The sequence below is a fragment of the Pseudochaenichthys georgianus genome, chromosome 2, assembly GCF_902827115.2.
Source record: "Pseudochaenichthys georgianus chromosome 2, fPseGeo1.2, whole genome shotgun sequence".
In the NCBI taxonomy this organism is placed as follows: domain Eukaryota; kingdom Metazoa; phylum Chordata; class Actinopteri; order Perciformes; family Channichthyidae; genus Pseudochaenichthys; species Pseudochaenichthys georgianus.
This window is the reverse complement of record NC_047504.1, coordinates 3116240-3131412: the sequence shown is the minus strand read 5'-3', so window position 1 is coordinate 3131412 and position 15173 is coordinate 3116240. Positions and strand designations below refer to the sequence as shown.

The 15173-nt window shown below is 41.3% G+C and overlaps 2 protein-coding genes across 2 annotated transcripts; one reads left to right on the top strand and one right to left on the bottom strand.

Annotated features, from left to right (window-relative positions):
- Positions 1-215: 215 nt before the first annotated feature.
- On the bottom strand, positions 216-7065 carry ankrd10a (ankyrin repeat domain 10a). The gene is made up of 7 exons (XM_034098419.2): positions 6976-7065; positions 6568-6816; positions 5601-5753; positions 5180-5271; positions 2756-2973; positions 2022-2096; positions 216-1822 (listed from the first exon to the last, which is right to left on the bottom strand). The coding sequence occupies exons 2-7, from the start codon at positions 6763-6765 to the stop codon at positions 1533-1535; spliced, it is 1026 nt and encodes a 341-aa protein (XP_033954310.1). The 5' UTR covers positions 6766-6816; positions 6976-7065; the 3' UTR covers positions 216-1532.
- hsf2bp (heat shock transcription factor 2 binding protein) lies at positions 6763-14633 on the top strand. The gene is made up of 9 exons (XM_034098406.2): positions 6763-7044; positions 8085-8220; positions 9858-9961; positions 10170-10319; positions 10595-10739; positions 11589-11706; positions 12818-12921; positions 14095-14294; positions 14392-14633. Exons 1-9 carry the CDS (start codon positions 6982-6984, stop codon positions 14437-14439), a joined length of 1068 nt encoding a protein of 355 aa, XP_033954297.1. The 5' UTR covers positions 6763-6981; the 3' UTR covers positions 14440-14633.
- Positions 14634-15173: the final 540 nt, after the last annotated feature.

Here is a 15173-nt window from a genome sequence, read left to right as displayed (position 1 = left end):
AGTTTCCTTAGACGCAGTGATACGGTTGGTGAGTAGAAAAAAAGTAGTTCCTCATGAAACTGCTCTGTGGAGTATTTTCAGAGACAGTGCTGTTGGAGTTTTTTTAAATATCGTTTTTATGCGGCTTTGAGAACCAAGATTTTAGATTTTTCTGCCTTTTAATGTCGCTGTTGTCAAACACACCTTGAACCTTTTTTATGAAACTGTAAAACGTGTTTTAATAGCAAAAGAGGCCAAACCAGTACAAGTATAAAACAGTTTACAAAAAGACAATAATCCCAATTATTATATATCCCAAAAAATCCCTAATACTACAAGCGCTATAAAATGACATTCATCTGCTAAATACAAATAACAAATGATTTTTAAATATTCCCTTTGGTAGAGTGCAGGTGATGCTGCTGGAGGACCCCCCCCCCCACACATTAACACATAGTCCCTGAAAGCCCTTGGTAGTGCAGGAGCAGAGACACATTTGAGACGGAATAAAACAGCTTTTTCAGGTCAGTTCATTCAGAGAAACTGCAGAGCCTAACAGCAGCTCTCAGCATTATAGGAGCTGGAAACAAAGGCATCATGGTCTATTCAAATAAACTGGGGCAGTGGATGTTTGTTAGCACCATAACACCTTCATTTTACAGAAACAGCGTGTGCCTAGAAAACACTGCAGCTTGGAGCAGGGACACACTGCCAGAATGTTCCTCAGGTATTAGCCGTGCACAGGGACACTGATAGTGCTGATAATGCTTTTAAAAGTGGATACAAGTACTAAAATTGGCACATAAACTCCTTTTGACGTTTGAAAAAAAACATGTTAGCCGCTCAAAAACCCAAGATGGCCGCCAACAAAGGCTTGGAAATGTAATTATTTGCTCAAAATCACTTTCACTAGCCCTATTTAAATGATCTCGGTGTCAACTCATACATTTTCCACCACGTAGAAACCAAATTCAGACGTGTTTGATTATATCTGAGCTATCAAATCTAAATAATCTGCCAATGGAAAACTGGGTAGCCTAACATACATCTGAATTCTTTCTAATAAGCTCCACATTTTAACATTTTGTGTTTAAAATGACACAAAAAATCTCTGAAGAAGTTTCTAAAGAGTGCATTTGACTGTAATTCAATACCAAAATCACCTAAATTGATCCAGCGGTATAATACTTTTTCCTCGGTTGGAAATGACAGCCATCTTGGAATGGCCCCAGAGGGATAAACATGACATTTTGGTGCTTGTATCCACTTCTGAAAGATTGTTGTATCTATCTGCAGCACAAAGAGGAGTAAACCCTAAAGGACTAACACCTGGATGTTTGAGTGTGATGTCAACTGGCTATCTGTCCTATGACGACTATATCAAAACTACAATATGTAAATGTCCCAGCTGTTGAAGACCATGTGATGCAGTTGACAGGAAGTAGCCATGTAGTAACAGGAGCTGCAGGTGAACGGGTGCTTGGTGTCTGTAGTGACTGGCCGTGTGATCACATGTGTGCCAGTTAAGCTTATTGAAGAGCAGCCCCCCCCCTCTATGAGTGTGGGTGGAGGTGTCCCACCGCCTGCCTGTATCTGAGCTCCTGGGAGCTGTCACTCAGCTCCTCCGCCGTGTCTCCAAAGCCGTGGTAGTGTCCGTAGTGCAGGAAGTCCCTGGAGTCGGCCCCCCTCAGCCCCCCCCAGGCCGGCCGGTGAGACACGCAGCTGCTGGGGGAGCCACTCAGGTGCAGCGAGCCACACATGTCTGCGGAGGAGTGCTGAGTGGGCTCAGCGGGGGGCAGAGGGAGGGGACGGCTGCTGGGGGCTGGGGGGTGTTCATCTGCCGCTGAAACACAAAATCTGGTCATTAGATGTTATATATAATGCATGTTTCGGACATTTAATACACCAAACCCTTCATGGAATAATCTAGAAAACTATTGGCAGACGAATGGATAATAAAAGTTATAGGAAGTAGCAACTCTGTTTATTATGATGTCAACTGTTCAGCATCCTGTATAATCAGAAAACAGCTGTAGTCTCACCTGAGAGGAGCTCCGGGACGGACTCCATGGTAACGCTCTCCAGATCCTCACCTCCAACCGCCATCTGCACCAGCACTGCAACAGGAGACACACAGGAAGTGACATCACACAGCTGTTCACAGTGAGTATCCTGAATCACACTGGGATGATGGCATGTGAGTGTGCTTCTGAGGCTGGCTGGTGTGCTTTGTATTACAAATTCCTGAAAAGGCCTTCCAGGATGTGTATTTTGTAATTTTTGTAATTGTACTATTTAATCTTTAATATTTTTGTATGCATGCTTCTTAGTTAACATTAAGCTGTATTTGGCTCTTTTCTGCTAAAACAAATGTAAATGTCCCCTCTGGAGGACGGATAAAGGTATTCTGATTTCTGATTCAGAACCTTCCAGATGCGGAATGTATTTTGTCTGAGTGATGGGGTCCTACACAAACCCCCCACCTGAGGTTCATATTCCTCATGCCTTGAAATGTCACATACCCTGTGTACCAATGTGTGAGAATATGAGAATCATACTGTGACGACAGTTGTTGATTTTTTATTTGATACAAAGAATCCTGTGTAAAATATGCCAAGGCCAAACAGGATATGGAACTTGAAGATTATGGTCTGTGGCCCCCAGCCTTGTTATTCAGTTCCCTGTCTTCTAACGCTCTGGAACGTGTGCAGACATTGGCGTGCTCTTGCTAATATGTTCAGTTTTTTGGTGCATTAAAACATGAATCATGTCTTACTGTCCCCCCGGGCTTTCTTCAGGTCCCTGCTGTCCCCGGCTGTTAGCAGCCTCTTCCTGCTGAGCAGGCCCGGACCACAGGGGGGGCTTTCTCCATTCGGCCCCCCCCTCACGTGCAGCTGCAGCAGCTTCTTGGTCTTGGAGAGGAAGCAGAATGAGTCGAGGAAGCCGTGAGCGTGGGCCAGGTCTGCTGCTGTCTGCCCACTGGCATTCCTTAACCTGAACAGGAAGAGGAAGTGAGACAAACTGCTTCCTGTAGGCCATCTTTAACACTCAGCACAGATCACATGAAGACTGGAGGTCAGAGGTTCTTATAGAGCAGGGAGACAGCTGACAGCATTTCAACATCTCCCCCTGCAACACACTCATTAGGAATACATGACTAAAATAATAAATCACAGAATTAATAGAATATTATAATATATATATATATATAATGATTAAATGTTACTGGTTGGCTGCTTTATCTCGCTTCTTATAGAATGTGGCTTACTTCTACATTAAACAGTTGACAAGACAAGATTACAATTTATTTTACAGTATCTTAGGAAGGCCAGTATTTTTATAATAGGTTAATAAAAAAATGTTAGATGGGGGGGGGGGGATATATACTAGATTCAGAATGTCGACAATGGTTTTTTCTTCTTCACTTTCTCAAAAAAACAATATACATATACAATATGTATTATGAAACACTAATAATATTTTAACAATATTAATATAACTTTTTGTTCTATACAATAATTTTTCTTATGTTTACTGTACGTAATGAGTATTTTGAACAATGCACATGTCTCCCCCCCTGAGGCTGGGCTTCCTACACTCCCTCCCTCTGTGTGAGCAGAGTAAGCATGCAGGTCAGGACATGACTATGATTCAACCAATCACTGCAGGAAGTACCTGGCCAGAGTGCGGCTGCAGAGAGTGTAGAGCGGACATGTGGTCCTGCTGAGATTATTGCGATTGCTGCCTCTTTTCGGGGATTACTCAAGAAAATCGAGTTCAAATTCAATAGCTGTAAAACATCAGAACGTGCAGGGTGTTTGCAGTTTGAAAAAGGGAAGCCAAAGGTACATCTTAAAGGTGGGGTAGGTAAGTTTGAGAAACCGGCTCGAGATCGCTAGAATTTGAAAATACACAACCGGAGAAAATCTGCCACTTCCTTACAGAGCCCTCCTCCAACACACACGAACGCGCACATGACCAATGAGGGCACGAGATAAGTTTGTGCCCCCGATGGAAGGATGACAGGCAGGTAAAACGGATTGGTTGTACTTTTTACAGTATTACGGCTTCTACAGATGACATTTTTTTATGGATTTGTTGTCAAAGCACTTCAGATATTCATTGCTATCGGGATGTTAAGAGCATTCCATGGAATATAACAAAAAGTGTATCTCGAGCCGGTTTCTGAAACTTACCTACCCCACCTTTAATAATCATTTTAAAAAGTAACATGTCAGGACACATCAAACAGGTTCAACAACAGGTTGGACACGCTTCGCCCTCTTCACTGATGAGGCAGAAAAGCTCATTTACCAGATCAACTCTATCATTAGACTACCGTGGAAGTAAGAACTCACATTTCTTGTTGTACAAAGCTGAACTGATCTCATTCTCACCCTTTCAGTTTTTGTGATGTGTAGTAAGGATGAGAATGATACACTTTTATTATACAATTATAGATATGTTCATATTTGTCTCTAAGTGGAAACACTGCCTTTGCCTCAGTGTGTCATGAGATGTTCTGCTTTGGCTCACGTTCTCTACATCATCACATGACATATGAGATGTTAACATCCACTTTGAGCTGTTCTGGAAGGGAAGGGCCAATAACACATCTGGATAGATATTTCTACTCTTCAGATCCTGCTTTTTGGGCAGAGATCAACAATTGAAACGTTTTTAATTCAGCAGGCGATAACACCAAGCACTTTTCAGAACGTTCCCGGTTGAAGATGGTCTAATTTAGATATGTTATTATAAGTTAACTCTCATTCAGAATAGTGACTTCTCTGTGAAATCTTGGGCCACTATTATGGAGTGATAACTAAAGATGTGTCTTGTTTCTCTTATGATTGACAGCTTTAGTCAGCCATACTAGAGGAGTGTGTGCTCCACTGTACTCCAGTTGTAAGGAAACACCAAGAGACTGAACATGTGGATCCATTAAGGAAGCAAGTGGCCATACCCCACACCTGCTTTTTGACTTTTGAAAGAAATCCACATTTGAGTACACACTCTGTGGGTATAGGCTTCACCAAAGGCTTAAAGTGTAATGGTTACATGAAGAAGGTTACAAATAGAATAGATGACTATAGAAGTGTGGCCAGTTCCCTCCCAAACAGCTGATGTGAAGTTAGCATTACGCTTACAGAGGAACTGTTACACCCCAGCACCTGAGCAGAGGTCACACAATACTCACTGTGCTTTAGCCCCCGCTACCAGCAGCACCTGGATACACTCCACACTACCTGAGCGAGCCGCCTTGTGGATGGGAGCCTCACCTACGAGATCCTGAAGACACAGGGAAGGTGCGCTCATAAGAGGGAACATAACAAACACATTATGGGAATAACTGTAGCAGGCACAACAGTACACTATAGACATGCTGGAAAGGCAAGGCATGTTTATTTATATAGCACCTTTCAACACAAGGCAATTCAAAGTGCTTTACACAAAGGAAAGACATTAAGAAAGATATTATAAAATGGCATTTAAAAACACTCATTTAAAAGCAAAGATAATAAAACATGAATAACAAAGGTACACAAAACCCGAAAATGCAATTTATGGTGGTATTAAATATCTGGTCTTATTTTCATATACTGTTGGTGCTGACTGACCTGCATGTTGACGTCAGCTCCGGCCTGAGTCAGCCACAGCACACAGTGGGGGTGTCCTCCGAACGCTGCAGTGTGTGTGGGGGTCTGCTGGAAGCGGCTGGTCACTGTGTTCACCTCACAACCCCGCTGCACCAGGTGCATCACACACTCAAGCTGAAACACAACACACGGGCCATAATGAGACTATTGAAATGGGTATGGTGAACATAAAAAAAACCCTATCACACATCATGGGGGTAACTGTGAAAGAACAATGGAAGGTACCTGACTGTGTGCAGGTAACACACAACCAACTGTACTGGCCATGTTCTTCTGCACTCTTCACACCTCCTCAGACACATAGGCTGTTTATTTAAAACTCAGACATCTGAGAAAGAAGAACTACAATAATGTAATACATGGTATGCAACTTTGAGTACAAAGAAAGCACTATATATTACATGTATTATTTATGACATGGATGTGTAAGAGAATGACATCAGGAAATATAGCTTTTTCTGTTTACCTAGGGCTGTTTTGGCGCCTGATTACCCATTGGCTCGACTGGAACCAATGAAAATGCATTTAAGTTATTTGTTTTGTTTTTTTCCGCCCACGAACTTTATTGTACACGTACAATAACAACTGTATCAGAGGCGGTCTAGAAAAAAAGAAAAAAAGGCGGCTGCTTCTGGTGCGCCATAGACTTTATACAAATAAAGCTGATAGCACATTTTATACATACAATATCCACCTTTAAAAACGGTTCATGCTAAACCACCCACCGCCCTGTTATGGTTAAAATATTACGAGAAGAAACCGCTATTCAGGTTGACTGCAGTTAAGTAAAGTATCTTAAGTACTTTTTAGTATAACTATTAAGTACATGTAGAATACATGTTGTTCACGGAATAGTTTAACTGTAAATGAGAACTACTCATCAATGTGTACATCTTAATGTAAACAGTCATGTATAGGTAATCCCTACCTGGCCATAGTGAGCAGCCCAGTGTAAGGGGCTCCATCCGTAACACGGGTCCTCAGCCGTCAGTGGAGCCGGGTCTGAGAGCTGCTGGAACAGGGAAACCAAAGCTCCAACGTCTCCATCCCGACAAGCACGGTGGACGGGAAACCGGCTGATAAAGCCTTCTTCATTGGAGAAGTCGGCTTGTAGTCCCCCAGACATTGGTGGAGTATAAAAGTGTCTTGTTCCCCGTCCCTCAGAGCACTGAGCAGACTAAAGAGGTTGAAACACAAAGAAAGAGGAGATAACGTTAAGCTGCTCTTCGGGGCGGGGGAGCCACAAAACCCGGCCTGGAGTTTGACAGTGTGGCGGAGAACACGGAGGCATCTGATGGAAAAGTGAACAGCAGAAGTAAAAGAAGACAACACCAACCACAAGATGGCGTCATCATTGGGCGGAAAATCTCTGAATCATGGCGCAAAGAAAAATGCGAGGAAACAGGTATATCACTTAATTATAGAAACTCTGTTCAATCTAGGGTTGGCCTTTCCATTCCACACTGCTGCCACAAATCAATGCAATTCAATATTTTCTCCACTACAACACACACCCCAGGGCAGGCTATGGTCCATCTTTCTGAATCAATGAGTGACTTTGAACCCTTGAGAGGCACTTGATGAAAGCTGTTAAACTGAGTAACCAATTAACCAGTGGGGTATCGTAACGTAACGTACATTTACACAAGTAGCCTACTGTACCTAAGTGGAAACATTGAGGTAGCCTACTTGTACTTTACTTGAGTATTTTCAGTGTTGAGTGATATGCTTTTACTCCAACACGTTTTGTTGGCAAATGTTATACTACATTCATATTAACATTACAGAAGATTTAGGTTAATAAACAATATAAATCAACACACGTACATTTTACAGTAGTGTATTAATTAATAATCCCAATTTTAACAAGAACATCACTTTAACACATTGCACAATAATTTTAATAAAATAATTACAAATATATATATTTGGTGCTTAAATATGCCTTTCTGCATAAGGACTACTTTTACTTTTGGTACTTAAATTATATGTTGATGCTTATACTTTTGTACCCTTACAATTGTACAATACAATTTTGAATGCAACACTTTTACTTGTAACTATTTAATTACTGTAGTATTGCTACTTTTACTTAAGTAAATAACCTGAGTACTTCTTCCACCTCTGCAATTAACCAATTAAACTGTCATTTTTGGGTCTGCATTTTATCTTGTAGTTATTGCTTTACTCAAAAACGTTTCTTATATCTTATCATTTGTAAAAATGACTGCAGAATGATTAAATATATGAATGAGAAGGAAGTAAAACTGCTAATTGTAGTCCAGAGCGTTCTTTAATTATCTCCTGTTATGAATGACTCGCTATTACTAACTTATACAGATGATATGATGCTACCTCTGTGTTTTGTGCAGACTAGTTTTATATGGCTCATACTATCTGAAACTCTTTTTGAAGCATGCATTGAGCTTTATCTTTTCGTTTCAGGATGGTTTTGTCAGAGTGAGGAAAGGTGATTTAGAGAAGTTAACCACAGAAGTGATGCAGCTGAGGGAGTTCCTGCCCAGAGTTCTGAACAGGGACCTGATTGACATGCTGCATAAAGCTCGAACAGCTCAAACAAGTACGTAACAAACACAACGCATGGTTTGAAAATTGTGTAAAACATTTATGAGAATATAATAACACAACTCAACAAATAACACAAGTCTTGTTTAAGAAATACACTTTTACTACAGAGCTGAGGAGGGTGAGGAACTAAATAAATTAAATAAGTCAAATGAACAGTAAGATATCTACTGATCATAGATTGCATTCGGCATAAAACGATATTTGCATGTGGGGGGAAATGTTTTTAGTTGTTTGCAGGTACTCAGTGAACTCAGTGTGGACACGTCCGCTTGGTTTGTAAATTACTCTTAGACCAAAAACTCCAAGGATAGCCATTACACAACATTAAAAACAATATTTCATAAAGTAGCTGTATCTCTCTTTAAAATGTAGCAGAGGTACATTTACTCATACTGTACCATTTTGAGGTACTTATGTATACTTTACTTTCAACTGTAAATCGGTGCTTTTACTCCACTACATTTATTTAATACCTTTAGTTACTTTTTGTTTAGTTTGTTAATTGTAAAAAAAAGAAGAAGAAGTTGTTCTGAGGCATCTAAAAAATGTACACATTTGGTCTCAAAGTAGATTTGTGATTTGCACCTGCCATGTGAATGACGAGCAGCACTAACAATGAACTATTTAAAGCAGTCGGCAACATGAAATGTAATGCTGGTGACATTTTTAGAATGATTATTGGCAACTGTTACCGGAAGTTCCTGTTCTGTAAGAACTGTTTTGAATAAATTGACTTGAAGTCAGTATTTTTCCATCCACAGTGAGTCATCTTGGAATTTAGTATGTTTTAGGAATGCTGCAGCCGGGGAACTTCTTCATTTACTTTTTGTACAGAAATGTATTTATATATTTGGATACACATTCTTACTCCTCATTAAAAATGTAAGTATATCACTCCCTGCTGATTCCAGACTATCCTTCTTCAAAAACATTTTTGAAAGAAAACTTAATATTTGTTTTCAAAGTGTGGTTTTATTTCTGTACCCACCTAGCACTACTGTCAAATGGACAATATATTTAGGTTATGTAATGAGAGTATTATGTTCATCACTAGCATGTTGTCATGTTTGTGCTTTAGTATGCCTTATTGAACAAGGCCCATGCTAAAAAATACGTTCATCTAAAGAAAGAGAAAATATAAAATATGGCATATTTTAGCTAAATGATCATTTCCTTCTGCAGTCCCCGAGCAAGTATACACATAACAATCATAACACGACCTAAACATGACTTAGTGTCTATTACATTACATTACATTGCATTTTTTTTTTTATCACACTAACAATTATATTATAATAATTATTATAACAGATCCGTGTACAGATATATAACCAGCACATTTATCCGTACAACTATATTATTACTACTCATTTTAACTCGAAACATTTTACGTTTTAAAATTCAGTGTTAAAAATGTGTTTGTACAGCATGTTGGTGTGTGCTGTAGTGCAGTGCAGTAGGTGTCAGTGCTGCGCTGCTCACACTGTGTGTGTGTGTGTGTGTGTGTGTGTGTGTGTGTGTGTGTGTGTGTGTGTGTGTGTGTGTGTGTGTGTGTGTGTGTGTGTGTGTGTGTGTGTGTGTGTGTGTGTGTGTGTGTGTGTGTGTGTGTGTGTGTGTGTGTGTGTGTAGTGAAGGAGCACCTTGTGCAGGAGCAGGACCAGCTGCGGCAGGACTGTGTGCACCTTCAGGCCCGGTTGGAGGCAGGGCAGACTGAATGTCAGAAAGAGAGAGAGGTGGGGGGGGGGCAGGCACTGTGATGTTGTTTACTGTGTCACACGGATTCAATACTTCAGCCAGTCAGATCAATGAGTGGACTTTAAAGGGTGTGTGTGTGTGTGTGTGTGTGTGTGTGTGTGTGTGTGTGTGTGTGTGTGTGTGTGTGTGTGTGTGTGTGTGTGTGTGTGTGTGTGTGTGTGTGTGTGTGTGTGTGTGTGTGTGCAGGAGAAGCTGTTGTTGAGGGAGCAGCTGTGGCAGGGTGGAGCGGAGCTGCAGCAGCAGGCAGACTTCTGCTCTGCTCTGGGATCAGCAGCCTGCAGTCTGCTGTGGAGCTGCTCCTCCAGAGAGGACACGGTCACACGCTGGCTGGCTGATGTGAGTCCTCTGCACCGTGTGTGTGTGTGTGTGTGTGTGTGTGTGTGTGTGTGTGTGTGTGTGTGTGTGTGTGTGTGTGTTGTACTCATCCCAATGACAAACACTCTTAGGGTTCTAAATTAAACAGTGTCATCAGTTGACAGCCCCTAATGTGTGTGTGTGTGTGTGTGTGTGTGTGTGTGTGTGTGTGTGTGTGTGTGTGTGTGTGTGTGTGTGTGTGTGTGTGTGTGTGTGTGTGTGTGTGTGTGTGTGTGTGTGTGTGTGTGTGTGTGTAGGGGAAGCTGCAGTCCTTCCTGGCTGTAGCTGCTCAGACTCTGGAGAGCTTCGTCAGGTCTCTTGACGAGGAGGAGAAAACTCAGACTGAGGACCACAACTCCCATGAGCACCAGTTTGTGCTCGCTCTGGCTGGAACTATTACTAGTGAGTTCACAGATTCTTTAATGCAATGTGAGCATACTCACACTGAGGACAGACACAAGGCCGGGCTCAAGTTTTCTGAGCATTAAACGTTCAAGAATACATTTTGCTGATGTGGTTGCATAGTTACTGGTAATTGCCTAAATGACCAATTTCCATTCATGTTCCACAGCTAGTTGTCCCTCCAAGATTAATAAAGTTTTTTTTAAATATATATATAAAGGAACTAAATTGGAATTCTAGAGTTGACCCAGCGTCTTTGTGTGCTGTAAAGTAAGGCAAGCACAGTCTTTTAATTATTAGATTTGTAATTGAATCATTCATTCAGGTATACACACTTTACAGCACATTAATGATAATCAAAGAACACAAACTCTGCAAAATGCCATAAATGATAATAAAATACGCATTTTCAAATAAGCTTGGTTGACTTTGGACATGGGATTTATGTCAATTTACGTTTTTTAAAATGTATTATTATTTCAATGAAAATGAGAATATACAATTAGAAAGCGTTACAATTTCAACTTGTTTTGCCCCTGAAAATGTCTGTGCATGATGACACACCGTTAAAGTTTTATATCTAGAATCACTTTAAATAGTTTTTATAGTGTATTCTATATTTGATAGCACTGAAGCTTCTTCTCCTTCTGTCTGAAGGTCATATCTGAACCTTTTAATTTCTTAGCCTTGTTTCCATATTTCATTAAATGTGTGGATGACTTAAAGACATTCATGTCAGTTGTGAAATTCCTCCTGCAGGACCTGAATGCAACATGAAGCAAACTGTTTTATTGTCTCACAGCCACTCCAGACTATGCACCCCCCCAATGACTTGTCTTATCTTATCAGACATCGCAGCAGTGACGTGTGGGCGGGACTTCCTTTCCACCTCGGCTCAGGACCTGCTGGACACTCTGATGAAGATGCTGGAGCTGATGAAGCCCAGGGTCTTCCCCAAACTCAAAGTGTACGTGGAGCTGTGGTGGAAAGCTTCACCCACCTGTAGCTTCACTGTTCTTCTCCATATATCATGTATATCCGTACACTTATAAAACCAACTGTTAAACAGTCCACTCCATTTCCAAACGTCTTTAATACGACTTCTGCATTAATGTGGACATGGACTGAAATGGAGAAATGTAGGATTCATACATTAAAGGGGACCTATCATGCAAAATGCACTTTTTGATGTCTTGTGTCATGTGTCCCCGGTGTGACGGGGAACTCACGCAGCGTCAGAAAATAAAACCCTTTCTCTTTTCCTCCGTACCCAAATCTTTTAAAAACGGGGGTACAACGAGCGGATACAGATTTGCTACCAATATGACGTCAAATCGGTGGCGGACCCACAGAGAGTTGCTATCAGAAACAATGCCTGACGTGTTTTGGACGTAATCTCGTCTTTGTTTACATTAGCAAGCATCGCTAACACTCAGAGCTAAGCTGTAGGCCTACTGGAGAGCACATGTGTTTAAAAAGCAGGAAATAAAAAAAGGAACTCACCTTGTGATAAACCTGCAAGAGAAAAATAATTTGAGCTCCATACTGTTTCAGAAATAATCCTTGATGTGGTTTAGAACAGGATGGCGTTTTATCACAACCAAATTTAACTTTATCTCCGGTAGAATTCTGATCAGGCATTAGCTCCGCCTCTTCTTTATAATTTTCTTTCAAGCTAAGGACCCACATTCCGCGTTTCTCTAACAGGGCTGTAATAGAGTGGTTTGAGCAGTATGAGGCAAGTATACACAAAACAATCATAACACGACCTAAACATGACTTAGTGTCTATCACACTAACAATTATATTATAATTATTATTATTACTGATATATAACATATAATTACCAGCACATTTATCCGTACAACTATATTATTACTACTCATTTGAACTCAAAACATTTTACGTTTTAAAATTCAGTGTTAAAAATGTGTTTGTACAGCATGTTGGTGTGTGCTGTAGTGCAGTGCAGTAGGTGTCAGTGCTGCGCTGCTCACACTGTGTGTGTGTGTGTGTGTGTGTGTGTGTGTGTGTGTGTGTGTGTGTGTGTGTGTGTGTGTGTGTGTGTGTGTGTGTAGGCTGATGCTGATGGCGCTGTATAATGTCAGCATCAGTGTGAGGGGACTGAAGTGCATCAGTGAGAACTCTGGACTCCTGCCGCTCATCTGCGCCCTGCTGGACGGTGAGGAGAACTGCTACATAGTGCAACACACACACACACACACACACACACACACACACACACACACACACACACACACACACACACACACACACACACAGAAACCTTATGTTGTAGTCCAGGGGTGTCCGAACTGTTTTCATTGAGGGCCCAATACAGATATATAGTGTAAGTTATAAGTTATTAAAATCAATCATGTATGCTGTTGAGGTCTCCATATTAAGTTGAATAATTAAAACGATAATATATTATAATCAATAATAATCAAATATATTCCAGTTGAAGTTAGAATTTAATGTAAGAAATGTACAACTGTGAATTGGGGTTTTATATTAGAAACGGACCACAGCATGATATATTTTGTATGATTGTCACATTGTAACGAGAGAAGGTAAAAACTCTGTAAAAGTGTGGACCCTTTTCTTCAAATAAAATGGAAAAAAACATTTTTGGATTGGGACAACTTAAAATCGATCTGCGCTCTCCTCTCCTGCCTAAAGGTAAGACTGCACCCTGCCACACTCACCCTTAGGCAGGGCCACACCTCATTACTGATACCCAAATCCTTCGGGATCGCTTAAACGGATTCAGCGTGTTGTCTGAATTGAAACAGCAGTTAGTTGAACCTGGTTCTTCAGGAGTTAATAGAGGTGAGTTCTTGCTGATCCAGGTGGATCCGAGCCTGGTAGTAAACTTACATGGACTCAATAGTGTCTGTCAGGTCAATTAGTAGGTCAGAGTAATTGCCGGAATAAATGAACAGGCCTCCCGACTCCAACAACGCGTTGCTACTGTTACATGAAGTGTTGCAGCTCATTCCTTAAAACAAAAGCCTTAGATTGCTTATAATAAGGGGAAATATGAAGTGTATTTCTAGCTTGTTATGTAAATTCGTGACTTTTTATCATCTAAGATTTGTTAGAAAATGTTCAACTTTAATTGGCTGAATTTATTTAAAAAGTGGTCTTAAAATATTAACACATAAATACCACTGGGTTATATATATTTACACATATATTTAAGAAGTACAATTTAAGAAGAGCACACGTTTCAGGTGTGGTCATCTGCACAACATGGATCCTATGTATAGTCATTTAAAGTCAAACGCTACGTATGAATAAGCCTTTGATAAAGCACGCCGTTGTATAAATGCAGCCTCTGTGTGTGTGACAGACGGAGACTGGGAGGTGTGCCTCCACTCTGTGCGGCTCCTGCAGTCGGTGCTGCTGGAGGAGGAAGTGCTTCTCCTTCTGGGCCCCCCCCTGCTGGACCCCCGGCTGCAGGCGGCTGTGAGCCGGCTGACCTCCAGCCTGCAGCCGGGCCTCAGACTGGCCGCCCAGCAGACCCTGGAGGACCTGCAGACCCTCCAACAGGTGCCACTCACTGCCCAGCAGTTCACATCATGGTACGATAGTAGAAACGGCTTGTTTTAAATGTGAACATGGTAAACTGAAGAGTGTGTGTTTCCAGAGCCGGGGCGGCAAGCAGAGCAGTATCTTCAATCCCCCTGCTGTCTGACTGCCCTTCGTCTCACACTATATCTGTCTGTCTGTGCACATTCAGGTTTTATTGTATAATCATTATTGAAGTAAAAGGAACATTATATTTTCTAAACAGTAACACCTTCTTTACTTGCACTGTTCTCGTTAATCTTTCCGTTGTGTTCATTATTGTGTCTTGTTAGTTGTTACGCGTTGTGTAAATGTTTGTTAATGTTGAGACATTAAAGGTTCACACTTTCAGAGCACTGTCTCTCTTTTCCTTACAACAGCTGCTAACTTAAGGTAAATGAATGTAACACTCAAGAGACACATTGACACCATGTAGGAGTAAAGGCAGTCTCCATAGAGTCCACAGACCTGGTGAGCGAGTTTAGCAGACGCAGCTCCAAAGCTTTGAAACACTCACAGACCTCACACAACCTAGTTATGATGGAGCTGATAACATGAAGAATACAGCCACACAGGTTACTTTGTGAAGTACACAGCTTTATTGAATGTTTCTTTACTATGGACTTCTCAGTAATGAGCAGGTATCCATTAAACAATGCAAGACTACAGTACGGGATATATTTGAGACAAAAGAGGGGGGGGGGGTTCTAACAGTCAGCACAAGAAGGGAACAGCCAGGGCTTCCTGATGCAAACTCTGGGACCAGATGTGTGACATGTACCCCCCTCCCCCCAACTCTAGCCCCCCCAGCACTTACGCACCCTTATGGGGAGGTTTTTGTAAAGCTCTAAACGATAATAC